The sequence below is a fragment of the Nilaparvata lugens genome, chromosome 6 (genome assembly GCF_014356525.2).
Source record: "Nilaparvata lugens isolate BPH chromosome 6, ASM1435652v1, whole genome shotgun sequence".
Classification (NCBI taxonomy): Eukaryota; Metazoa; Arthropoda; class Insecta; order Hemiptera; family Delphacidae; genus Nilaparvata; species Nilaparvata lugens.
This window is the reverse complement of record NC_052509.1, coordinates 14,580,104-14,607,054: the sequence shown is the minus strand read 5'-3', so window position 1 is coordinate 14,607,054 and position 26,951 is coordinate 14,580,104. Positions and strand designations below refer to the sequence as shown.

At 35.2% G+C, this 26,951-nt stretch overlaps 1 protein-coding gene across 2 annotated transcripts in view; it reads right to left on the bottom strand.

Annotated features, from left to right (window-relative positions):
* The window catches only part of LOC111052062 (frequenin-1), a 151,579-nt gene that overhangs the window by 11,224 nt on the left and 113,404 nt on the right, over nucleotides 1-26,951 (bottom strand). For both annotated transcript variants that reach the window (XM_039430183.1, XM_039430184.1), the window contains 2 exons: nucleotides 9,482-9,506; nucleotides 1,130-1,178 (listed from right to left, as the gene is read on the bottom strand). In XM_039430183.1, the coding sequence (XP_039286117.1) occupies nucleotides 1,130-1,178; nucleotides 9,482-9,506 (74 nt within the window). The remainder of the gene's footprint in view (nucleotides 1-1,129; nucleotides 1,179-9,481; nucleotides 9,507-26,951) is intronic.

Sequence of the window (26,951 nt, the reverse complement as noted above, 5' to 3'; positions counted from 1 at the left end):
ATATCAATTAAGGAAACTCTGTAGATCGTATTAGCTCGGGGATGGATTGATGAGATTATCAAGATTGATTATTATTGATCAAAAATCCTAATTTAATGCTGTAAATCACCCCGAAGACTTCTGTAACTGAAAATATTGACAACAGGGTTAACAGCTAGATGGAAATTCGATGAGCGCTACTATTGAAAAATTATTCATTAGGCTAACTATTTTTTTAATAATAATTATTATTATTCGTTATCAAATTATCATTTTAACAAATACAATTTCTAATTTATTTTCATCTGTAGACTGGCTGGCCGCTATGGCTTCGTAATATAAAATGAGCGCTGCTATCCAGAGATTGTCAGTTTGGTGAAAGGGTAAGCATTCCAGACTGGCAGCATATTTAATCATGATTTTCGTTTAAAAATAATTATTCATTAATTAGGATCTGAACAGATGCAATTTCTAAGTTATTAACAAGATTAATGCATTCCGATTGTATGAAACAAATTTGAAATTTGATTTTCTCTATATTTTTCCGTTGTACTCTTTGACATGAACTTCTTCTGTGAATAATTATTGTTTTGGAGAACTTCAAGCTATTTGCCAGAATTATTCTTTGTGTCGTCATAATCATGATTTGTCAGAGTTATTTTGTGCCTCAGCGATAACAAAATGGATGATTCCTGATTTAGCGATAGACATTACTTTTCAAAATACTTAGAAAGTTCTGAACTCAATTATATTGACATTCCTTCTTGCTATAGTGTTTGAAATGTAATCTACCATATTATAGATACTCCATATACTTTATTCAGAATTATTATTATTATTATTAAAAACACACATAACAAGACAAAACAAAATTACAAAGAATTTGAAACAAATAAAACACAATAAAATGTTACAAATATAAAAAACCATGGGCTTTGTGGTTGGGTGTGTTGGAGAAGAGAAAAAAAGAGAGGAAGATACCTAGCCAACTATGGTTTCCCATGTAATAGGCCGGCAAAGAAGAGAAGAGAAGTATGCATAACAAGAATGCATAAATGTAATCTATTTATAAAGAACGTTTCATTATTGATCTAGCATTAATAAGAAATTGATAATTGAATAAATTTAACCTTTTTTTTAATCAACTCACCTCTTCTGTGAGGAGTCCATTTGGACAGTCTTTAAGGAAGCCTTTGTGCCTGTGAAACAAAATAGATGGAAGCATTATTCTACATATCTGTTGTATTGAATCACGACCATTTGAAAGTTTACTTCTAAAAAGATGAACTCATAGAAAATTTAATTCTCATTGATCAAAATAATCAACTCTACAAACGAATCTAGAGTTTTTTCCAATTTCGCTCGAGCCTGAATAATGAGGGTGTCACTGTTATATTGCAACAGTTATTGTTGCAATTGAGTGATTGAGTCAAGTTGACTGTTATATTGGCCGAGACTGGACACGCCCAAGTATTTTAGTCTCGGCCAATGACAGTCAAGATCAACCTCCATTGGTCAACAGCTAATGGTCAATCGTGGGGTTCCATCAACTCTATATATTCTGCTGCTCAATGCTGAAGTTTCAGTCTACTGGCGATTGATGATGGTATGAAAACCTAAAAAATTACTCAAAATTGTTTCAACATAATATTATATATTTAATTATTTTTTTGTCATAGTCATTCAATCTCAGCTGTTTTCTATGCATGAAATCAAGCCGGTAAACAGCTGTTTGCAGAACAAATGAACATATGATTCTCATTACAGCATACTCCACGGTAATGGAACCATATGTTTTCTTTACAGTCGAGTATGTTTCCTAGTTCCAAAACTGCAAAACTGCTACAAAAAACCACCTTCAGCGCTCCAGGTTGAAGTTTCGTCAACTTCCTCAAAATTCCTGATTCGGAATTTGTAAACTAGGTTATGTTTATCGAATTCATGTGGTAACTCCAGCAAAAGCAGGTAATGTTTTCTATTTATCAATTATTCATCTTTAGATTATTATGACAAAAAATACTTCGCATTATTTGGACGTGAATGTCTTTTGCAGTGCTCGAATGAAATTCTAGTCTCGGCTAACGCCTCGACTCGAAACATCGTTCTCGCCTGTAAAAGGCCCCATCCCGTCCATGTGATGTAAGATACTACTAACGTAATCATAACGTAAATAACGTAGCATTCACATAATCGTGAATCTTAATAAATTGTATCACAACACGTCATTATTTGAGTGAAGCAGTCTTATCAACTTATGAACCAGCACATTTTAACAAGCTCCAATACGGTTATAACAAGATTCCAGCAAGGTTGTTAACAAGATTGCTATTTGAAGAATATGAAAAACTATCCTAATCTTTCAACAGCTGTACAGGAATGACGACTCTCTTGAGGATACAGCTTACTAAAATAGCTTATCAGAGGAATATCATCAAAGTTTCAAGTGATGATAAAACCGGAGTAATTTCCTGTAAAGAGCTATTTTCGAGCTGGCAACTTCATACTTTGCATATCAGTTCAGTTGAGATCTCGCAGAATTGCTGCGCTTTAAAGATGAAATAATGTGAAAAAATTTTCCCCTGAGAGTATGATGGGATATCGATCTTATAAGAAGGAGGGAAGGAACGGGGATTTGAATTGCATCCACCTACATACACCGCTGCTATGAAGCTTCAATTATCGGATGCTGTAAGGCAAAAGTGATAGGTGATCTTCCTCTCTTTTTCTCTCTTCACCTTTCTTACTTCCTTATCTCTCTTTTCCAATTGAGGAGTATTTCCAAGCACCTTTTTGAATAGGATTCTGATAATATCGGGACAAATCCTGATCACATTTTGAACATTTTCCTCTGATAATACCGATTGCCGTAAATGTTCAGCATCTGCCAGAAAAGTGATTATAATGCTAGAAGTATAAAAAATCTTGCAATAATACATTTTTCATACACAATCTCTCAGTCCAATAACCACATTGTGATTTTTCATAATCTATTAAAAATTCACTCTTACCAACTTTAAAATTCACTCTTACCAACTTTAAAATTCAGAGCCCGATTTTTCGGTCATGTCCTAGTATAAGGAGGAATAAATTGATCTATTCATTCATTACATGTATACATTTATATTCATTTACAGTGCGATTATCAAATAGATTCCCATATGATGTTATTGGATCTTATATAAAAATGAATGTCTGTTTGTGTGTTTTTTGTTTGTTCCCTATAGACTCGAAAAATACTTGACAGAACGGCATGAAACTTTGGGAATATGTTGTGTGAATATCGGGGATGGTTTCTGATCAGAAATTTCAATAGGGGGGCTAATAGTAATTCTTTTTTTAATTATCTATTTTACAGACCTATGTTTTCGAAATTTTCGGCCAAGCGGCTACCGAAGAACGGAAAGATGATCATGATTCAAGATTATATTGTGATAATATGATTTAGCATCTAAAGTTACCAACTGTATAATAAATACGTCACCCTGTGATAAATTGTGTACTGGTATAAAAACGGTAGTTTGGAGTTGAAGTTAGTGTAGTTGATTGGTACCAGCTGTAGATAATCGTTTCTTAGAAGACCTATACAGATAATTATCACTCCCCAATCATTGAGATACTGGAAGATGTTGGAAAAATTATTCACCTCATGAAAGGAAGTTGTTCATATTGCATTCATTAATTACTGAAGAATGACTGACTAATTTACTTTTTTTAATTTAGCTTATGCTATATTCATCCCAAAACGGAAGATGGGAAGAATATGGAATTCTGTGTAATTCATCGTACATCGCATATTTCCTGGACCATCCATTGACAATCAACAACTATGAAAACATTAAATTCATCTTTGAAACACTGATTCAACCATCTATTTTTTTAATTCAACGCTTTACTGATAGATATGACTACCAATTTTGATTGAGAAGAATATGTTTTAGGAATAATAAATGCTGCATGACTAAGCACATAGGAAGTCCGTATTGAGATGTAAATGGAAATATTGATTGTCAGATAAACTTCATGATTCATCAAATAAAGTCAGGTGTGACATGAGATAGATTGACTTTTTGGCGGTACGAAGTTCGCCGGGTAAGCTACTAGTGCTTGATAATAGATTCCAATATCCCTATTCTATTCCGTATCCTCAGTTCATTCTCGTTTATTAGTTATGTTAGCATTCCACAGATTTCAAATATTTATAATGGAAAATCCATATCGTCTACCTGGGAGATCAGAAATTCTTTACATTATACAACTGAGTATATTTTCTATGATTCACAATATCATTTTTAAATAATATTTTATATGCGATACTATTTTTAAACGAAATATAATACTGCTCTAATACTCCCACTTCTCAGATCCTCCCATCTTTTCATCACTCTTTGTACTTAACTTAAATTTGAAACATTCATAATAATTTTCCATCATTTTCTATCCAACCCTCGTATTCTTCACCCCAATTTATTCAACTCTCATCCACCTTCTTTCGTTATTATCCTCCACATTTTCCCATGAACAGCACTGGATTAAAGTGAGGTGTGAAGTCGAGCTGACTCGAATCTCCTTCCTCAGGCGTACAATAACAAGTTCCAAACTTTGCAATTTTATAAACGAAATGAAGCTTTATGTTGCTTATATGCTTCCCTCACTTTTCCCCCTTCACCATTGGTACTTTCTCTTCAATTTAAAACTTCTGTATAATAGACGCTTCAGGACGCGACGCAGGTCTCTGCGAATGAGAGAGAGTGAGAGAGTGTGTGAGAGTGAGAGAGATTAAGAAATGAATAGTGTATGGAAGAGATTTAGAGGGAGAAAAAGGGTGGATGAGAAAGAGAAGAAGGAAGTCTTTCTGCAACTCAATTTACGAATCGTCCTTTTGCTTCGTACCGCTTCAACGCCTCCATGTTGTAACTTTTGCAACCAAGTATCAAGCGACGTGCTTGCTCCAGAATATTCTCCGATTTTTCTTCTGTTCCACTTTCACCAAATCTCCATTCTATTTCTTCTCCTCTATATCCTTTTCTCCTCCTAAACTTTTTCCTCTTCTTCCTCCTCCTTATCATCCCTATCCTCCTCCTTTTTTTTCTCGTTTTCCTCTTTCTCCCACACCCTCTCCTTCTACTATTAGCCTCCTTATCCTCTTCTTCTCCTTCTCCTCCTTCTCCCCCATCTCCTCCTTCTCTCTAACTCCTCCTCCTCCTTCTCCTCCAACTCCTTTTCCTCCTCCTCCTTCTCCTCCTTCTCCGCCCACTCCTCCTGCTTCTTCTCCTTCTCCTCCTTCTCCACTATCTCATCCTTCTCCACCATCTCTTCCTCCTCCTCCTCCTCCTCCTCCTCCTCCTCCTCCTTCTCCTCCTACTCCTTTTCCTCCTCCTCCTGCTCCTCCTTCTCCTCCCTCTCCTCCTGCTTCTTCTCCTTCTCCTCCTTCTCCACCATCTCTTCCTCCTCCTCCTCCTCCTCCTCTTCATCCTTTTATCCCTTCTCCTCCTACTCCTTCCTTCTCCTAGTTCTTCTTTTCCTCCTTCTCCTCCTCCACCTCTCTTCCTTTTCTCCTCCTATTTTCGTCGTACTCTTTCTTTGTCCTTTTTTCTCTATTTCTTAATTCCCCTCTCCTGCTACTACTGCTCCTTGACTTGTTCTACTTCTACTACTCCTCCTCCTCATCACTCTCTTCCTTCATGTACCATTTCTACAATCCGATCTTTTCCTCCGTCATCTTCTCCTTGTCCACACTATTCCCTTTTTCCTTCAAGCTTACTTTTTCTTGTTGGGGCAGCAGAGCATCAGGTATATTATTCTTTCTTGAATATTTTTCGCTCCAGATATTCAAAGGCGTGGGATGACACCAACAATAATTGCAAACTCAAATTGTGAGAAATTGCCGAGCAGCTTCAACCATTCTACTACACACTTACATCATCTCCCCATGCTTCTATGATAGTGATGAACTCATTTCATATTCCACAGTTCCACAAAACTTTTCCGACAAGAATAATTCCCGATATAGTAAAAGTAATAGTAATTAATGAACGAGTAATTTTTCTGTCCAGTTTCAGTTGGTACTTCATCAATTTTTCCATGCGAATTCTATTCTTAAATATTGTTATTGTTTTATTGAATTGCACAGTAAGACTTAATCAAAAGTACTGGTAGGCAGGAATAGCATGAACTGTGAGATGCGCGAGAGGAGAGGTAATGGAGTGAGAGTGGGGAGGCCGCTCGAAACTAAGAGAGGGGAGGTGGCTGGAGCTTGTTGTTGAGATGGAAAGGCTCACTGTCGCCTTTCCTACTGCTTATGCTATTAGGCCTATGCAAACCGAAGCGATGTGCACAGTACGGAGGTCAAGTTGTGACTGAGTCAAATGATTCCCCCACCACTAAAATTCTCTCTCGGGCTACTGCGCATCTTGAACTTAGAGTTCATGCTATTCCTGACGGGCTGTATGTCGTTTCCTCGAATATTGTTGAAAAAATTTTTCGATACCACTTTGAGAGCTTTCAGCTATCTATCTCATGGGACTCTTGTTTATACAGTTCGTATTCAATTTGTATCTACGAGTAGTTCGTATACCTTGTACTCTACTTTTTCAAGTTCGTTTTCGTGATAAGTGAAGAGCTCATTGTATATCAAGTGATGTGGACTGTCTTTGGTATTCACAAACAGTTTTGTGACTAACTGGAAGTCCTGAATATTGCCTGGACGATCACTTGATTGATTTTGTAATAATTTTTCCTCTGTATAAATACTGTAGAATAATTCAGATACTGTTGCTGGTGAGATGTTGTGATATCTATCCATAATGGAAACACTAATATGTTGTCAAAAATATTTCTTATTTTTTTATTGTGAACTTGTTTTGACAACAATAGTTTCATCATCAGTGTGGAAAATTAAAAACTTTATTACAGTAAATTTCATTACTATAGAATTGGAAATTTTAGTAATAAGATTGGAATTCTACAGATCGACTACATTGTTTGCAAAGACTCATGACATTTTTTTTGCAAAAAACATTTTTTGAAACATGGTGTTTTTCTGGAAATTTTCATCGTTTTTCTACGACGGTAGTTCATATCTCCTTACTCGAATACATTCACATTCTAAATTATTCTGTAATACTCTTTTTGAAATGATCATTCGGAGTTAACTTCTTATGGTCCATGAAAACTCAGCACTGTCAAACCACATCAAAGTGGGTCCTCAGTTTCATGGAACTTTGTCCAGAACTTTTTTCACAGAATGAAAACTTTATCCTGACCTTTCATCCATATAATGATTGATGTGGTGGGGCATATTACGTTGGCCACGTTGAGTAGGGCCACAACTCCTAACTAGGTGAAGGATAGGGACGATAGAGAAGAAGATGAACGATGAGAGTGATAGAGAGCTCCACATTCAACTCCAGAACTATCTGGTGTGTGTATGTGTGGATGCATTCATTTCTGTACGTTTTAAACTTCAATACTCAACTATGCTCTTCTGCATTATTAAGTTGGCTTAGAAGCACGTCAAATTTGCGTTCTTGTCTCTCTATATGGCAATAATTTAATATCAGCGGCTTCGCCAGCAGCTTCAAGCATGCGGTTTCATTTTGAAAGTTGGCCGGATTTGCCAGATTAGATCTACTTCAAAAGTTATATGGATCTTATTTATGTGAACTTGATGCTGTTCAAGCACTCCCTAAATTCTGCTGATATGTTTCTCTGTATAAAATAGTATATGATATGTATTTCTCCAAATGACAAAACTTCATAATTCAATTCAACTGTTTCCATAAATAAATACTGAGACTGGAATTGGATGAATTTAATGAATGGATTCAGAATATTAATATTAATAACAATACAGTGTTGGAACAAGTATAAATATACATATCTAGGAAGTGACATCAGTTACAAAGATGAATTAGATATTGAAAAGAAAATAGGAAAGTTCCAAATGATATGTGGAAATATCAGCAGGACTTCGGGTAAAAAAGCTAGAACAGATACAATTATGAAATTTTATAAGGTAATGGCCGCTCCAGTCCTCCTCTATGGTAGTGAATCATGGGTTACTACGAAGCCACTTGAAAGTAGAGTGCAGGCAGCCGAGATGAGATTTTCTCCGAAGAACCAAGGGATGTGACAGAAGAGATCATTTCAGGAGTGAAGATATTAGGAAAGAATTGAAAATCTGCAGCATGAATCAAAGAGTTACGGAGAATCGGCATCAATGGAGGGAGCATGTTCAAAGAATGTCAGCTGAAAGAATACCATTCAAAGTCTATAATTATCAGCCAGTAGGCAAAAGAGATGTTGGCAGACCACGCAAGCGGTGGCAATAATAGGATTTTTTATGTTTATTTGAATAATTGGCTAGATGTGAGTCGGAACAGGTTAAAGCCTAATCCTTGTTTGTAAGAAGAAGAGAAGAAGATTTAGAATATGAACTAATTCTGTATAATAGATGAGGGCAATCCGTCATCATGTAAAGTTTGAAGCAAAATCAGCGATGGAGCTCCAAGTTTTTCAGTGATTTTCGTAGCAGATAATAATAATTCTTCACTATAACTTTGATACGAATGTGAGTCTGAGAGCATTAAGCTTCAATTTTATTTTTTTAGAGAACTGCAATAATGGGCCCGTTCTATGTACATGGAATGTGGTAAATTGTCTGATTCACAATTTACCAAGTGAAAAGTTCCACGTTCCATGGGAGGAATTTTGACAGATTCTGTTCCAGAATCCTGTTTCAGTTCCAACTTTCTGCCCCACAGTCGAAGTGTGGTAAATTGTCCGACCTGGTACAGTTCCAACAGGTTTCAACTATCTGAGCTCTCATTGGTCAATTATTGTAGTCTGCTTGCTTCTCTGCGCATGCGCTGATAGTTGTTTACCATAGCATAGAATACATAACCAACAATAATGTTTGATAACCATTCATTAAATGAATTTTTCTCGATAGAAAATTTGAGAGTAATGGAATAAAAGAAATTTACACTTTTCTAGACGGTAGGTTTGTAAAACAGCCTTTCTTCATTCACGCAGCTAGTAAACGACACATTTTAGTGTAAATCACCTTTATATGTGCGCGCCAAAAGCTTGAACCAACGATTTTGAAATGGCGTTCCATGGGAACATTTTGCACTAGTCACGTGATGGAACAATAATTTACGATTGGAACTGGAACAATTTACTGTACACAGAACGTACACAATAATAAATTAACTTGAATTATGAAACAAATAAGTATTATAGTAAGCAAGTGCATCACAAGAATCTTAAGAGATTGGTCTTTTGCTTATTCAATCGTGGAAAATATTATTCTAAAAAGTATCGTTATTGCACAATTTATCCAATAATCGTCTCTCTATAATCATTCTGGAAAATTGAACTATTATTGTTTCAAAATATAATAACTGTATATTCAATTAAATGGGAAGATATAATATCTTAGAATAGGAGAATACCTAAAATAATTTAATTCAATGGTGATGAACTATCGTGAAAAACTTACCATTGTCGAATTTCTTTTTCCGAGACTGTGAGCATGAAAGGAAAGAGAAAATTCTTGTTAAAATTCAGGATAAATATGCTAATGCATTCAAAAAACAATCCATGGTCATGGTAATTGATAGTAAACATTGCAAGGATGTCATGTAGTTTTAAGATCTCATTTTGAATTAATTAAACTAGAATACGGTAATATTATTAATATAACAGATTATCACAATTCGGAGAATCTATAAAAATTAGAAGATATTGTTGTCTAATAAAAGCGGAAGGTGAAAAATAGAGGTTAGTAGAGGTTCCAATCAGAATCGTTACAGTGTTGTGAGGGAAATACTCGGACTTATGTGAATAAACTTCCTCTAAATTCGATTTTGATTACGAGTGAATGATCACCATATATATGATACAATCTATGATGAAAAAAGATCAAATTTTAAATTTTTACTGATTGCTTCATTCCAGATATGAGGGACTCTTCCACAATTTATCATCATATTTCCAGAATTGGTTCATATTCTAGATAAAAAAGACATCTAGGTATGCCACAGAAATTGAACTTCATCAGTATGATAAAAAAACAAGATATCAGAGGTCTGATTGAGAAAAATCACTAGAGCCAAGTCATTATATTGCAAGCAATTACTTCAGAAGGGTATTCGGAAAAATGAATGAGAAAAGGAAGAAGAATGAAAAAAGGAGAAGAAAATAGGGTATTAAATAAGAAATATATGAATAACATGATAAGAAAGAAACTAGTTGGGAAGACTCATGATAAAAAAGAATTTTGAAAAATACAGAGAGCAGCTACTACATAGTATTATATAAATATTATATGCGAAATAGAAAGAAGACTTCCTGAGAAAACTGACTCCCTACTAATTACTACTAGAGGATGGGGTGTAAGATTATTTCCTCACAAAGTGATGTTTCTTATCATCTTTGAAACAACGAAATAGAACAAGGAACTTGTTTGAAAAAAGAAGGAACAAAAGCTATGATGTAGGGGTAAGGAGGAAGAAGATAAGAATAAGAGATAACGGCAATGGATGCAAATGGGTGACAAGCAGAAAATGAGAAGCTGTACTTGAAAGGGAAAATCAGGATTTAACAGAAAAAAGGAGAATACTGGGGGGAACTGACTCCAACAAACTAATTATAACGCGGATGGGTAGGGTGTAAGGTTCTATTACAAAGTGGCATTTCTTTGCATTTTCTTTCAAGTTGAAAATAAAGAAAAACTGAACAGAAATTGTCTAGCTGGAAGGACGCCAAAACACAATTGCGGAGTGCACCAGAAGCAATTTGTCTTTGTTATCCGTTTTCAAATAACGCGCCGCTTAGTCGTGCGGAAAAATGGCGACGAGTGGTGGATGATAGTAAGAAGGAGAGGGGATGATGTATGGATAAGGAAGAACAAGTGAGAGAGAGCGAGAATGATAGGAGGACAATACAGAGGCTAGAGATTGTTTGACTTCTTGGACACGACAAGAGTTCATCGTTTTATCTATCATTCTGCAGCTTGTTCCTAATACACTATTTTCAGGTGAATTTTTATGATGAACAGATTGGAGATCTGCTGACATGATACACCAGACATGAGAAGTAGACATAAGAACTAGTACATGATGTGATATCTGACTGGAGAGACTCAACTAACTGAAGAAAAGCTTAAAAGTACCCGATTATTCACCAACAATAATTGAAGAGTAATTATTTGATGCTGCCCCTAAAATATGATTTTAGTGAGGAAATCACGTCACTGAACACATGAGAAAAAATATTCATAATGAAATCACAATATTGTGAGATTTTAGTTTTTATTTCTTCTGGAGGATCCTCAAATGACTGAGGCAAGACATTTCAATGTACCCAATTATTCATCAACAAAAAGAGTAATTGGACAATAATTTGATGATGCTTCCTAAACTGTAACCTTTCTACCCTGGATGTTATGTAATTAGCAGCATCGCCCCATAATTCAACTCCATATGTGATTATGGATTATATTAAAAACTTGGACGAGTATTATACGAGTCTAGTCACAGTCTCTCATAGTTTGAGAGAAGTATACAGAGTTTTATCATTGGAATAGTCGAATACTCTAGGTTCGTGTGTATCACATGACGCCATTTCACCTCAAGAGGCACTCTACTTTATTCCAATTCTTGCATTTAAATTTTATCAAAACTCAAGTAGCTCATATTTCTAGTCAGTGTAACCTCAATCTAAACGACATCTTGATATTAGCCTTCTGCAAGTACCATTTAATGGCAATATTTCACAAACACATACAAAATAGGTTGACAACTACTTATAGAATACAACTACAGTAATAGCATACGAATAGAATACACATTGAGGCTGGAAAAATTAACTGTCATTTACATTGGTAACAGAGAAAGCATACAAGATGAAACACACACTGGCATTCAAGGAGAATTTGATAGATGAAAAATACTCTTTGAAACAAACACCACATTTCTACTTTTTGAGGGGAAATGTTCGCCTACACTTTAAAAGTTGAATATAAAAATGATGGAATGGAAAACGCCCACGCAATGGAAGATACCAAAGATGAAATACATAATTTATAGAAAGTACTCTTGTGAAATTACATCATATTCTATAAAAATACATTCTTATTGAGGAAATCTTTGAAGGAAAGAACATGACATGGAATGCGCCCACACATAGAAGAAGACACACCCGGAATGATTCTGAAAATTATTAATGTGATTCTTCTATTTATACTCGAGAAGCAGAATTATTTTTGTAATAAAATACATTTCCACTCGTATTGAAGTAGGCTATCTTCCATGCGTGAATACGAATATAACCTCTTCCCATAAATTATATCGTTTTTCTCTCCCAAAAAGTGGAACAAGGTGACATGAACTTCAGAGTTCCCCTATAATAAAGTGCCGATTCCATTACATTCGAATTGATCCCTCAAGCGAACAACTGCCGTTTTTTGTCGGTGTGGGGGAGAAAATAAGTTTTTTCCTCCAAGCTCCAGCATCAGACATCATTATTCTCTTCGCGGGAGCTTCGACATCATTTGTCGTATTTCATGATGTCTTTCCTTCTCTTTTCCCCTGCTTATCAGGTGGAGAAAATGGAACCTGACCCAGAAGATATGAGCAAAATATTCATATCTCGATGTTTTTTTATGGATTCGACCTTCGATCGAACCTGGAAGATTACTGAGCCAGATTCTAGTAATGTGTGATTGGAGATGTAAGATAGAGCTTTACTAGCTTTAAAAGTTTGTGTTGTAGACTACTCCTAATGTTAACGATATGACCTTCACAATAATGGAATTATCAGTTAAATTCAAGAATATATTATAGAGCAAACTTTTTCCCACAAAAGTTTGTTTTTTTCATCTACAAATATGAATAGAAGTTACAGAAAAGTTTCAAACTTTGACGCTTAGCTCCAGAGAAGTGATCTGGAAGAGTTTCCAGAGAAACAGTAGCTACTGGAATTTGCAAAGCTCATCACCAACATTTCAGAACTATTCAGTGATTCAGTTCAAAAAATGTAATCCCATTTATCTTGAAAACTGTTTGTGACATGAAATTATACAAAAATTTTCGTGGCAGAACTATAAAAGAACTGTCTGTGACACAGATTATTATTCTAATGTCAAAATAAATATTTCTACCAATGCAGAAATTTTTACATTAATACTTCACAATATTTTCTGTGTCACACCAATTTCACTGTCTGTGACACCAAATTGATCACTACTCATCCAAAGGGATGAACTCGGCCGTCAGAGATTTCAACTAAATAATAGTCCTGGATATTTTCCCCTAACTAGAAGACATGGAATTATGGCGCGTCGTATAACTTTCGAGAAAAAAACGCTGAGTAGGCGAGATGAACGCAACGCAACGCACAATTCAAGTAATAAAGAGTGCCAAGTTGGAACTTGTGGCATGTGAAGTATAGCATCTATAACTTCTCCTGGAGAGAAAAAAGTAATTCACTCGAAAGTTGAGATTGAAACTTTCAAGTTTTCCAACGTCTCGTTGATTAAAGTACTAGTCTGTTTAGATTCAACTTCGTTTGCTGCAATTTAGATGATTGAGAATAATCTAGTTATGGTAATAAGAAGATTTTTATCATTTAATTTTACACCTGCTACTTTGAATATTTAGAGAAATGAAATAAGTGAGATTTTGTTTTCAAGCATGACTTTTCATGCTAGTGATAGTACAAGAATATAGCACTACCTTCTGAAACACAAAAAACATAAGTATGAAAATCAACATGATATTGTACGAGAATTGAGACTGAAAATTAATATTCATATCAATTAATTCCAATATTGTATAATTTTGTCGAACTCCATTATCGAGAAACTCTGTACCCCCGTCAATCATGTAGAATCTGAATAAAGTTACTTAGACTGTATAGATTTATCTTCAGAGAACGGAACTAGTTTTCATATATGATTGTTCTATGTTTGGATACATAACAAATTACCAGATCTCGGATGTATTCTCATCCTCTACCTTATGTTCTCTCTCACTTTAGCCTTTTGAAATACTGAAATCAGATTAGTCAGGTTGAAAGACAGCTTGATTTGCAGTGAATTATGCGGTACGTCCCATTCAATACCTCACGTCGAGTTGAAATGACAACAATTTGGTAACAACATTTTGCAATGACAACATGCGATCACAGTATTCATGTTGCGACACTGACAACCTTTCCAATGGTCTCTCGCAAAACACAATTATTATTCAGCTGTACGTGAATTCAGCAGTATTACAACCGCGGGGCGTAAACTCTGTTTTCAAATGATCACTTCTATTATTTACCTATTTCAAATACATCCCCCTCACTGACGAAGCCTCTCTATATCTGTGTTGTTCGTTGATTCGAAATGCTAGATGTGTTTGAAATTCAATAACACACGCACGCAAGCACACTCACATCAGAATTGAGTTTCCGCTACGTGGAAATCCTATTTTTGCATATATTTTAGTCGTGTTTCACGATTTACTGCTCTGTTATGTTCGAATGTCAGTAATGCATACATGATCTCTGAGTTTCAGACCAACAAATGCCAGAGTTGAATGTTGAGCTTTATATATCAGCTTGTCATTTCACACTGATTTTGAGGAGGAATGTGAAATATTGATATTCCATACCAATCATGAATTTGGGTAATTGATTCATTTCATTGTGGTTTTGTGTGCGGAGTGTGAGGAATCGAATTTGAATAAATCAAATTTTATCAGAGTGCCTCCAAATAATGAAAATTCAACAGAAATTTATGTTAAATGATATCGTTCCGAGTACTTTCATACCTGCCCATTAACACAATGAATAATAATTATTAAACATGCTACTCATAATAGGGAGTTTGACCTCTAATAACAGGAATTATTAGAAATGTCGTTACCTTAATAGCTATGTAGGCTAATAGAGTCCATGATATAGGCTTATGCTTTGATTGAAATGAATTGGAAATGGACTAAAATTTAATTTCAAATTCAAATTCAAAATAATTGTAAAGAGTACCTTCCATACAATTATTATAATTAGAAAGTTGAAAAGATAGTCCATGATTACAGTATTTGGTGACGTTGCCTGAATAACTCATGTATAGTTTAACTAGCCGTCAGGCTCGCTTCGCTCGCCATATCCGTCCAGCTAGGGGGCTCCGCCCCCTGGACCCCCGACTGGATCGTCCAAGAATGAGATCATTCTCGCTTCGCTCGCCTGCATTTTTCATTTGAGCGTTTTTATCATATGTTAGGACAATCCAGTCGGGGGTCCAGATTAAACGTCTGGCTAAACGGATATGGCGAGCGAAGCGAGCCTGACGGCTAGTAATATTCCCAGGATTGAAGTAGCAGTGCCCAATCAATTTTTCCGAAATAAATGCATTTAAATCTTCAACATGGTGCCAAGCTAACAAAGCTAACTCAACTTAATGCCAACCTGACAAAATTATTAATTTAGTTGCCAGTTAACAACTGTTTCGAAGAGGTACTCTATCTAGATTATAGTTCTATAGTAACATATGATATGGAAATTGGAAATTCATTAAAATAATTCATCCCATGCTCTGATAGGTTGAGTAGATAATAAACCGTGATAATAATTATTCGTTTTTCATGGTAATGGAGTTCCATGGTAATGGATTGGTGACACTATCACGTCAAGCTGATATTGGATGGATAGCGAACGATAGAGAGAGATCGGTCAAGAGGAAGAAAGATTAAAAGAGTCAGTGAGAATGAGTGAGGGGGGAAGTGAGGGAGGATGATTCTAGAAAGAAGAAGAAAAAGAAAGAGGAAAGATAGAGATTCCAAATGGAATATGAATAGTGAAACAAATGAATATGAATGGAAGAAAAGAGAGAAAATAACGTAAGAGATGGTGAGAGGGAAGAGAGAAAGAATGATTAATAGCAAACATCGATGACTCACATAAATTACAATGACACTACACGTCGGGGGTGGTGGCGCAGACTGGTGGTGAAATTTAGCGTCAACTGACGGAGCTGATGAATCACTTGTGTTCGAGCGGACACTGATTGCCCATTAAATACGGTACGCAACGCCCAACGCCTCTGCTCTACTTTGCTTGCAAGTGAATATCATTGGTCAAGTACCACAGGCAATTACGCTCTATCCATCAAGGTATGCTTTGAAATTCATGGAAGATAATTACTTATCAAGTGTCAACGTACCTTACAATTCACTGATACTTTTCTCAAATATGAATAATAATAATATTCGTATGGCTTTTATTAGTGGGGAGTTCCTGACGGATGTTCCCCATCGCCTGAATATATCATTTAAGCCGTCGATGGGCTTTACGACTGTCATACTGTCAAATATTAAAAGGGGTAGAAGTCAAAATCTTATATAATTCGTTTGTGGGAAGGCTATATTTCGTGCACCAATTATAATAATTGGAGAAGCACTTTTTATAAATTTGCAATTTATACAATAAGTTGCAAGCAATGTTCAGTTTGTTTTTGCCTGGAAGTTGGGACACTTTTTTAGGGAACATTGTATTTTATTGCAGGCAATATGATGAATACATTACATTTCTATCATGGGAATGATCTATTATTGGAATCATATTATAATCATGAACTCATTTGATAAAGTTTTTTGCTTCCTGAAACGACATTGATGTTCATCATCAAACATCAATAATCTTCATTTTTTTCATATTTCTTGATAGTTTTTTTCATATTCTCTGATATTATTGATTTCATCAATTTTTTCGTCAGAAATCAGCAAAACTTTGAGAATTTCAAGAAGTTCATGAGCAATATACACCATAATATACATTGAAAGGTATAATAATTTGACAAGGGCTCGTGGAAAACCCCGGCTACAATATTTGAAGCAAGTTACCAGGAATCTAGGGATCCAAAGCTACATCCTACTGGAAAGTATATCTCTGGACAGAAAACGATGGAAAACTGCCTACCAATCGAATGGTGAAGCTAACGATACTCCATGAGATTCAGTGTATCAAGTCATTGAATATTACTTATTGTTGCCTGAAGCATTTTAACAAGGTTTTTCATTACAACACAAAATTCCAAATTGTACAGATTCTAATTGAATTCTCCTGGAAGAGTGTAAGATATTATGAATTGACTATATCTTAAGAATTCTTACATGAGAACAATAAATTCGAAGGACTATGATGTGAATACAGTCCACACTTACAGTACTCAAGATAAGAGATTATAGTCCATAAATTCAATTCCCTAGCCATCCGAACAGACATCTAACAAAACCAGCGCGCAGTTTACAAGATTGTCTGAAATGAATCGACTTGCCGGCGAGAATTCCATGCCGAAAATTAGAATATTATTTCTCAGAGAAACAAGATGATGCATTGTTTATTGTGAGGATAGAGGAGGGGGGCTGAAGGGGGTTGTTTCAGCTCCTATTTCTCATTTCCTTTTATTGCACCTTAGATTTAGGGACGAGGAAGGAAAGGGGTTTCTTCTGGGTTGGAGATCAACAGAGAAAGAGAGATGATGAAGAGTAGGTGGTGGATGGAAGAGTGAGGAAGTTATTTGTGAGAGGAATGAGAGAGAAACCAACACTTGACTCCCTTTAGGATTGTTTGAACAGAATTATTATTTGTTTCTGCCTCATTCTTGCTCCAGTACACACCAGTTTCTCGTTTGTTCAGATTATTATTTGTCAAATAATTTCCAGTGGAATGAAATGCTAATTTTGTACGGTAGTAGTGTAGTTCCAGTGTTTGCTAGAAATCCAAATAGCGCACGTCTTTTGAATGAATATGAGTTTAGTAAAGATACTCATCGTCAGTACCTTCATATATTTTCTCGAATTATAATTATGTGTTATTCTCTGTATCAGAGTTTGTATTCTACAACATAATATATAATATATTTAATTCGTCCATTTTAATACAGAATAATGTAATCGAATCACGATTAAACAGCTTATTCGAATGCAAATAGCACTGTATTACACTTTACTTTTTCGGAAAGTCTCCTCTGGAAAGAAAACACGTTTCGTGGAACAGAGTAGCAGTGAACTTCATTGGAATTCCGGAGGGCTGACAAGCTTTGGTGTCCTTTCAGGTTGCTTCAACATTATTTCGTATTCAGCCGGCGCCCCAGGCTTATATTCATGATATTTCTGAGGCCTGCTAGGCTTTGTGCAATGATAATTTCAATAGAATTAGTCTAACTTCTGGGTTTTGGAGTTAGCAGGCACTCGCAATTGGATTTAGGATTGGTGGCGCCCCCAGGCGATTCAGGAAGAACGAAATTGAGGCTCAGTGCGGAACTGGAGTTTTATTTTCTTTCAGAATTCTATCTTGTAGAGAGTACACCATATTCTCATACACTGGAGACGTCTGTAGTTGTTGGGTCTGCCTATGTTCCTATAACTCTAGTCATGCCAGTATTTAACATTATATTTATGCAGATTTTGGTGATAGCAGGGAGCTAGTTATTATGAGTGTTATAAATGAAACTATCAATAGCTTATGTACAATAGTTTTCATCCGTATATAAAAGAATAAAGTTAATACTTTTCAGTGTTAATCTTCGTCGTTAGTTTCACTGTAGTTGAGGTCTCTAATATCATGAATGGGTTCCGAACTCATTGACTTCAGCGACCACTAAAATACGATGGAAAAGTGGAAATTCAACGATTGATTAATATATCGAATGAATTGAAGTTTTTTTGTGAATATGTTGGGAACATATTCAAGGTTTTCGTATGAAAATAGGTGTTGAACAATTTATCAGCGTTCATTAGTGCACTATGGAATACTGTTCTTTGCTCTTCCATCTTGAGTCAGACTCATTAATACCATCTCATGGTCAACCTCGAAAGAAACTATTGACGTTCATATGACATTTATGTTGATTTACAGCATTTAATTAGGATTTTCGTTAAATAATAATTATATATAATTAGCATTTGAATAAATGCATTCTCCATTTAATTCCATCTTTATGTTGAAGGATTTTATCGAAGATTTACTTGGAATTTTAGGAAAATTCACGTGATAAATTATTATTTTATTGAATTCTACAATGGAATATATAATTTGAATTGATTAATTTATTCCGGATGTGCTTCCCGGACGAAATTGCTTTTTGTGATGCGGAAGGCATCCGATTCAGACTCAACCGATTGGAGGTTGGTGTGTAAATTGCAAGAAAAATTTGTAGGAATTGGGTCTTTTGCCTGCTCAAGGGAATGTCTTTCGTAAGAGAGGAGCATTTCAAAATATTAAGAATCTGCTCGAATGCTCATAGCTCAGTAATACATCATGTACTAAAAAGGACCTCATCGTTGTGAATGCCAATCCTATCGGCAGCTAATTTTCTTGAAATATCTAGTATTTTTCTGCTCTCGAGATACGGAAATGGATGAATCAATTTATTCTTCTCTAGTAACGTGAAATAAGTACTTTTTCCGTAGATAATATTTTTTCTTTTGATTAAAAATGTTCACTCTATGAAAACAATGCAACGCGTAAACCCCAGAAATGAATAGCTCCTTCAAAGCAATCCATGAACTAACACTATTTCACAATATGCTCGTGAAATAGAACATTAATTCAATTAGAACATTGCAAACATTACTTCCATTTGAATAAATTAGTCACCATTAAGCTGGGACCATAAATATGTGACAATTGGTTAATATGGGTCTCGCTTCTCCAGAATCACGGTCCATTCATTCTCAATGCTTCTTAGTTCCACTTCTGGTCTTTCAGTGAGTCTTCACCTCCACCTCCTCCATCTTCTCTTCCACCTCCTTCTCATCCACCTTCTCCTCTTTTCTCTCATTCTTCATCATCATCATCTTCGTTATCTTCTTCATAATACTAATAATTTTCTTTTGTTTCTCCTCTTCACACCTTTTCTGATCATCCGTTTTCTCAAATTTCTACAACATATTTCATCTTTTCCATTTCCTCATTCACCTTTACTAACCTCAATTTCCTCCTCTTTCTCCCTGTTCGTCTTATCATTTCACTTCCCCTACTTCCAACTCCTCCTCTACGTATTCATTAGTTTCCACTCTTGTTCAGAACTGTTCTCTCAATAAGCAGAAGATGCTGCTCCACTAACCAGTCAAGTCAGGAAAACGTTGGCACGATTCCCACTATAGAAGTGCATAGAACATGGATGAGCTCCATTGTTGGGCTTCCCACTGTCTTCTCTATTGGAATAATGCACTTCCTTCATCAGGGTCACATAGTTACTGTTTCTGGCCAGTCAATGGGACAGTGCATTACGAATCACAACTTGAAAATCAAGCAGTGTGAATAGAATGTAGTATTATTATTTCTGCATAATATATTCCCTCACTGATAAGATTTTGTTGAGAAGGCTCATCTTATATTAAATGAGATAAGTTATTTATATTTTAACATGTATGCAAATTGAATAATACGTTTAACATTGAGCCACGATTTATTGTTGGTGGACTTCTTGTTGATAGGGTCATGATATTCGGGTGTCATATAGAGTTGTATAGAGGGCTTTGATATCCATTCCAATGTGTTCAATTCATTCTAACATCCCGGGCTAAAACAAATTTGTTTAAAATCCAATAATTGACCGAAGTGGAGCTGAGGTCTAGGTTTCGACTCGATCGGCTTTTGTCTGTTTGTTTGTTTGTACCGCAGTAACAGTCGCAGTTATTGTCCGATTTGGATGAAATTTGGTATGTGAGTTCTTTGAAACAAGGCACAGAAACGTATGTGTAACGATTTTTGGTAAGACCTCCGGTTTTTTGTAATATTTAAAAACTGTAAACTAACCTCAAAAGTTACTTTTTAGTATCTTTGAAGATACAGCAATTCATGTTCCTACTTTATCGCCTTCACTATCAACAAGTCACAGTAGTTTAGAGACCTGGAGCGTTGGATTTCGCATTGTGCGCCCTAGTTTCAAATCTCGTTTTGACACGATTTTTTCGCAAATGATACTTTGTTTTATCTTATTCTAATAATATGAATCATTATAAAATGAATTATTATGATTATTATTATTATATTATTTTTATTATTAAATTGATTTATCAAATTAATTGGATAAATTATTTAAAAAAAACTCTTTATTGTATTGGAGTCCAATACTGCAGTTGTAGAAAAAAATGTGTATGTGATTTCAGCGATAAAGTCGAGTTTTACGCTCTCAATACATAAATAACTATTATTGTCTATGTTACAGATAAGTCAATAATTTCAGTTGTGGACTATTTTTATTATCATAAAAATCAGGTACAATAATTATTATTGTATTGTATGCATTTTTGTGTCGCTCCAAAGTGTCAATTTTTTTCCTTTTGGTATGAGATCCGAAACTGATTTGTGAGCATTGATATTCTGCATAGGCATAACAAGCCATAACATCAAATCAGGACCTCCTAAATAATTAGTATTTAGGAGGTCCTGATTGAATCCACTTTTTATGAAAAATATCATTGGCAACCTCCTGTCATTGTAACCAACAAACCCATCTTATTAAGAATCATTTTCCGTCTCACCATCGTCTGTGAGACGATTCATCGTCTAAATTGCCTACTGCATATTCCATTTTTCCGTCAGTTGACCGATTTCTTATAATTTATTATTAGAAAAGTTGTAATATATGTTAATATTGTAAATTTGGAGACGATATAAAGGTACATCCTTGATAAGTCCGGTGTATCTGGAAACAGTTCTCTAGCACTTTCAATGGATAAAATAATAGATGACATGGCTAAATATTCACAATATACTGTACTTACTGTACTGGCCCTTCTCATTAGATTGAAAGTTGTATTCATGAGCGAGGTATACTGTTCGCAGAATTACTAGTAATTTTATTATTATCTAATAATAGCTTGCTGTTTTATATCTGTTTAATACTGATATGGTGCATGTGACCCTCTGACCTGCATACTGACAGAACACAATAATCATACTCGATGGTTGTTCCAGATTATTCCTTCGATATTTTGTTTCCGTGAACTAATCTCTGTAATTGGGGGTTCTTGATCAATTAATTAATAATTTTGGGTGATCCATGATGATTTTGTACATGAATTTAGTTTAGTAGTGTAGCAGTGATCGAGAGCTCACCCACTTTAGTACTAAAATGTCATCAATTGTATAGAATTATTTATCAGATCACTGTGCACAATCTAACAATTCATCATTAGTCATTAATCCGAATTTGAAATAACTCATTCTCCATTATTGGGATCACAGTTTATATTTCTGATATATAATTCATACCACATCGAGCTATGGTAGAAGGTTGTGGGAATACTCCAAATAATATATATGAATGAAGAGCTAAGTTTGAGACATCAAATTATTGTAAAGCCAAAGTAGCTTCATCTCGGACTAGATTGATAACGTTGCACTAAAATCCTTTTCCAAGCATCCTCTCGAGAATGTCTTATAAATATGCATCTTGTACAAATTTCATCACTTTCAAAAGATTTTCAGATAAAAGATTTTGTTTGTGTAGTTGAGAAGTTGATATTGTGGTAATTATTCATATTGAATGAAAAATACTAAGAAATTGTCCAAAAACCACAGATTCATTGATACTTAGAAAGACCGGTTTTGGTTATTACACCATTGTCAATCTCTGATGAATTTATTAGTTTATCAGAGATTGACAATGGTGTAATAACTGAAACCGGTCTTTCTAAGTATCAATAAATCTGTGGTTTTTTGACAATTTCTTAGTCTTTTTCATTCAATATGAAAGATATTCGGAAAAGTCTGTCCGTTTTCCGGAAAACCATCATAAAACACTGGAGAAATAAGGTGTGAACCACAGATATTACGGGAGACACATGATTATTATTGATACAGGAGAACTCTAATTTGAGAGTCGGTCAAAACTGGAGCTGAAAATAGGATGTCTAGCCGTACATAGGAGGTGGAAAATGGGTTTTCTTGGTTGTGCCCTTTAAAACGAAGAGGATTCAAGACGAGCTAAGGGGCCTGGATTGCATTACCTTATTGAGGTGGATGAGAAAAAGAAAGAAGGAAGATAGGGATAGACAGTGAGAAGAGGAGAAGTATCAAGGACACAGAATAAAGTGGAAAGGATGCTGGTTGATATCTGTTGAAGCAGAACCCACTGCTTTGCAGGGAGAAAAGGTTGAACTGAGGACTGAGATGAGGCGGATAGTGTTGGTGAGAAGCCATCATCATCATCATCATCATCATGACATCGGGTAAATTGGTCGCAGGAGCAATAGGCAAGTGGAATGGAAAAAATAAATGATGATGGTGATTGTGACCTGAAAACGAATGGAAAAGGAGTAAAAGGAATATTTGAAATAGGAGAGAGGATGAGAGAAGAGTGAAGTAGAGTGTATTGGAGAAGAGAGTAGAATTAAAGTGGAAAGAGTAAGAAGAATAGGGAATACAATAGGGAATGGAAAAAATAAGAACATCAAAAAAAGAAAGCAAGAGAGACCAAGGAAACACGAGAAAATGGATGCAACGGAAACTCAAGAGAAAGAAAGGATACGAATGAATAATAAGATAATAAGGAGGATTTGTAAGTGAAATAGAAGAAGAATATAACGGAGTGTAAGTGAGGAGAGAAATCTAATCAAAACCAAGAATTGTATCCAATTAAACTTCTTCCTTTTTCAAGCCTAGAATGGTGCGAATTAGGAAAGTAATGCTAAATGATTGGATCAAAGAATAGGAAGAGAAATAATGTGATAAGATGAATTTGATATGGAGATGTTCCAATCAAAAGAGGAGGAAACTGTGAAGAAGAGCTAGTTGATATCCATGGGAATAGAGGAGATGGGTATGAGAATTTAATTTGGAAGATTATTACATTATAATAATGTTATCATTCCAAAATTAATATTCAATGGAAGCTATATATAAATAGAACTAAGCTTTCATTGGATATTTGAAATAACTATTATAAAAAAAATAATATCCCAGCAATTGGTCAAACTGAAATTTCCATAGAATCTTCAATAATTTGGAAGAACTGTGATGGACAGGAGATGGAGAAAGGAGAGAGAGACGAAGCAGAAAAGTAGAGTCAATTAAAACAGGAGAAAGAATGCGACAGAAAGGGTAGCTCGGGGTACAGAAGTAAGGAGTAAATGTGTTAGTGAAGTTGTGAGTACAAGAGGGAATCGAGGAGATGAATCAGGAGGAGGAGAAGAGTTTAAAGGCAAAAACGGAGTTGCAGGAAAGGACGAATATTTGGAAAACTGGAAGATTTAGGAACGGAAATTCAGGTGTGTGGAGAGAAAGGCGTAAACATAGTCTGTTGTAGAATCACATTGATAATGGAATGAATTTGAACGTTGATTATTTTTTCCCCAACTAATACATTGCAATCTAGTCTAAAAAGACTGATGATTTTAATAATTTTCTTATGTAATAAGATTACTAAAGATTTTCATCTGATTATTATCACTAGGAAGGCTAACATAGGTCACTGCTGGTTATCTATACTCGCAAGAAGCTCAATATTAATGAGATACAAAAAGATGAAGATATATAAGTGTTTAGACAAGTCAAGACGAAAACTAAATTAATAGTGGACGAATATACAGAAGACCAGAAAGGGGAGATATATTTACGGGCAGCACAAAAAAATTAATTAATAGTGGAAGAACAGAAAGAAAAGGGTCATGTGATCTCAGTGGAAGTTGTGCGAGAGTGTGACATCAAGAAGAGAAGCGAGAGGACATGATGATAATGTGAAGCACGTAGCGAGGTTCCCTTTCGTTCTCAGACGTGTCTTACCACTCACCAACCACTCTCCACTTACCGTTCTTCTTTTTCTTATCCTCCTTCCACCCCTTCTCATTCTCACTTCTCATTCTATTCTCCTCTCTTCGCACACAAATCTATCACACCTCTCCACATCCCCTTCACATCATTCCATTCTTCTCTCTTATCACACCTCTTTTCCCATACTTCTTGTCCACCCTAATCAGCTTGTAAGCTCCCACTTTTTCTCCGCAAACCGAGTCATCAGTTGCAAACTATCTCCAGCTTACCTCTGCAATCAATATCCATTACAAGAGCCACCTCTCCCAAGGAGTGTGTACATTGTTGTTGTTACAGATTGTCGAGATCTCAGAGTTATTACTCTTAATGATAGCTGAGATCACTCGTTGAGAAAAGTTTGTAGTGGACAATTTATAATTGTTCCCATCAGTAATAGACTTCCAAGAACTGTAGATGGAAATGTAGATAGTAGATGATGTTCAGAAGATGTAACATGTGTGACTTGATTTTGGAAATTATGAATGTGGTTCGAACTACTAATGTGCTATCAAAATCTTGAACATAAAAGTAATTTTATAGTCATTTCCTCTCGACGAACTTGTCTCCATTCATTCATCGTTCTTATTCATTAAAAGTTGAAATGGAATTAGGTCATTATTACGAATGTGCAATCTAGATCATCAACTTGATAGGTATTTCATAGTGACTCTCATTCTGAAAAATCGTTACTTGAAATCATCAGTATTATACAATCATCATATTATATTTCAGGTCTGCAGGTGATGGTCATCAATCCAGAGATTCTTATCAAATGATAGTTAACTTTTTCGTCTTTTAGTCGGCGACATGCATCGAAGAAATACTTGTTTTACTCAATAATATTTTTGGTTAAATTTTGATGATCATCCATCATCCATCATCAATAAATCCTTATTCAGTTTTCTTTCTTTCAGCTTGATAATACTTTCTAAATAAGCATAAGAGAGAGTGGAGTCTGAAATGGAGTTTAATGAGCTGCATAGCTCCATTGGTTTGGGGATTTTAAATTGACAAAGTTCCAACAATCATATCAAAAATTCAATTTCAATTTTAATTGTAATTGATATTGCTTCACGTCTTGAAATACGTTTTAACAAAGTTAATTTACACTCTCATCTTCATTCAGCCAAACAATAATTATTGTAGCAACTAGTGTAATTAGTGTAACTAGTGCCTTCAGTTTGTTGAAAGTCGTAGCAGAGGCTCTCGGAATATTGATATTGATGACTTGTTCCTCGCCTGATGTGACAAGAGTTGGCCTAACTTGATTATTCTATATGTTTAGGTGTGTGTATTTTGTGTATGTGTGTGTGTATGTGTGTGTGTGTGTGATGAGCCACGAGCTGTTTTCCCCATTGGCAATGCAAGCCAGTTTGATCAATATCTCCAGGACGGGCTTTACAACACAAACATTGCTGAACTAGTTTGCTACACAATTCCATTATTACAAATATATACATGCCTTCATAGATGTTAAATATCTGGTATATGGGGGTGTGTTACTGAAATATGCTACCGGCGCAGTCCTTCAGTAATTAACATCAATGCCCAGATGCTAAAATAGATCCTTACTCTTACTTATAATATTTTCTGATTTCTTTTGGATCTCCTTCTTTTGGTCTATTTCAGAGCTAGCAAGCTCTAGTAAAATCTTCTATGATTCTCATTGATTGCTTTCATATTCTTTCCCCAGAAAAACATAATCAAGATATTGAATGGAATTAATTAACCTTAAATAAGTTGAGTAGACAATATACTATGTTTTCATTTCAAGTAATTTTTTTGTAAACATTTTTTATGTGGGTGGAATCAGAGAGGTTTCACCCGAATAAGCGTAACAAGGAAAGACTCAGGTTTCACCCACTTCGATTAAGGTTCCACCTTATTCATAATGTTTCATTGAACTGAACGGATCATTTAACTAGAAGGATTTACAGTGAAAGTAGAGTTAACATCAACTGCAATTCTGCAGAAATTTAAGGTTTTACACGTGTTGATTGTACAGTATAAACTTCATTCAAGGTATTATCTTATTATTTTAAGCGAGCAATCTCTGTATGTCTGTTTATATTTTTATATCTGGTTATCTGGTTATTTATGTTCAACGGATCTCGAAAACGGCTCTAATGATTTTCACGAAATTTTAAACATACGAGATT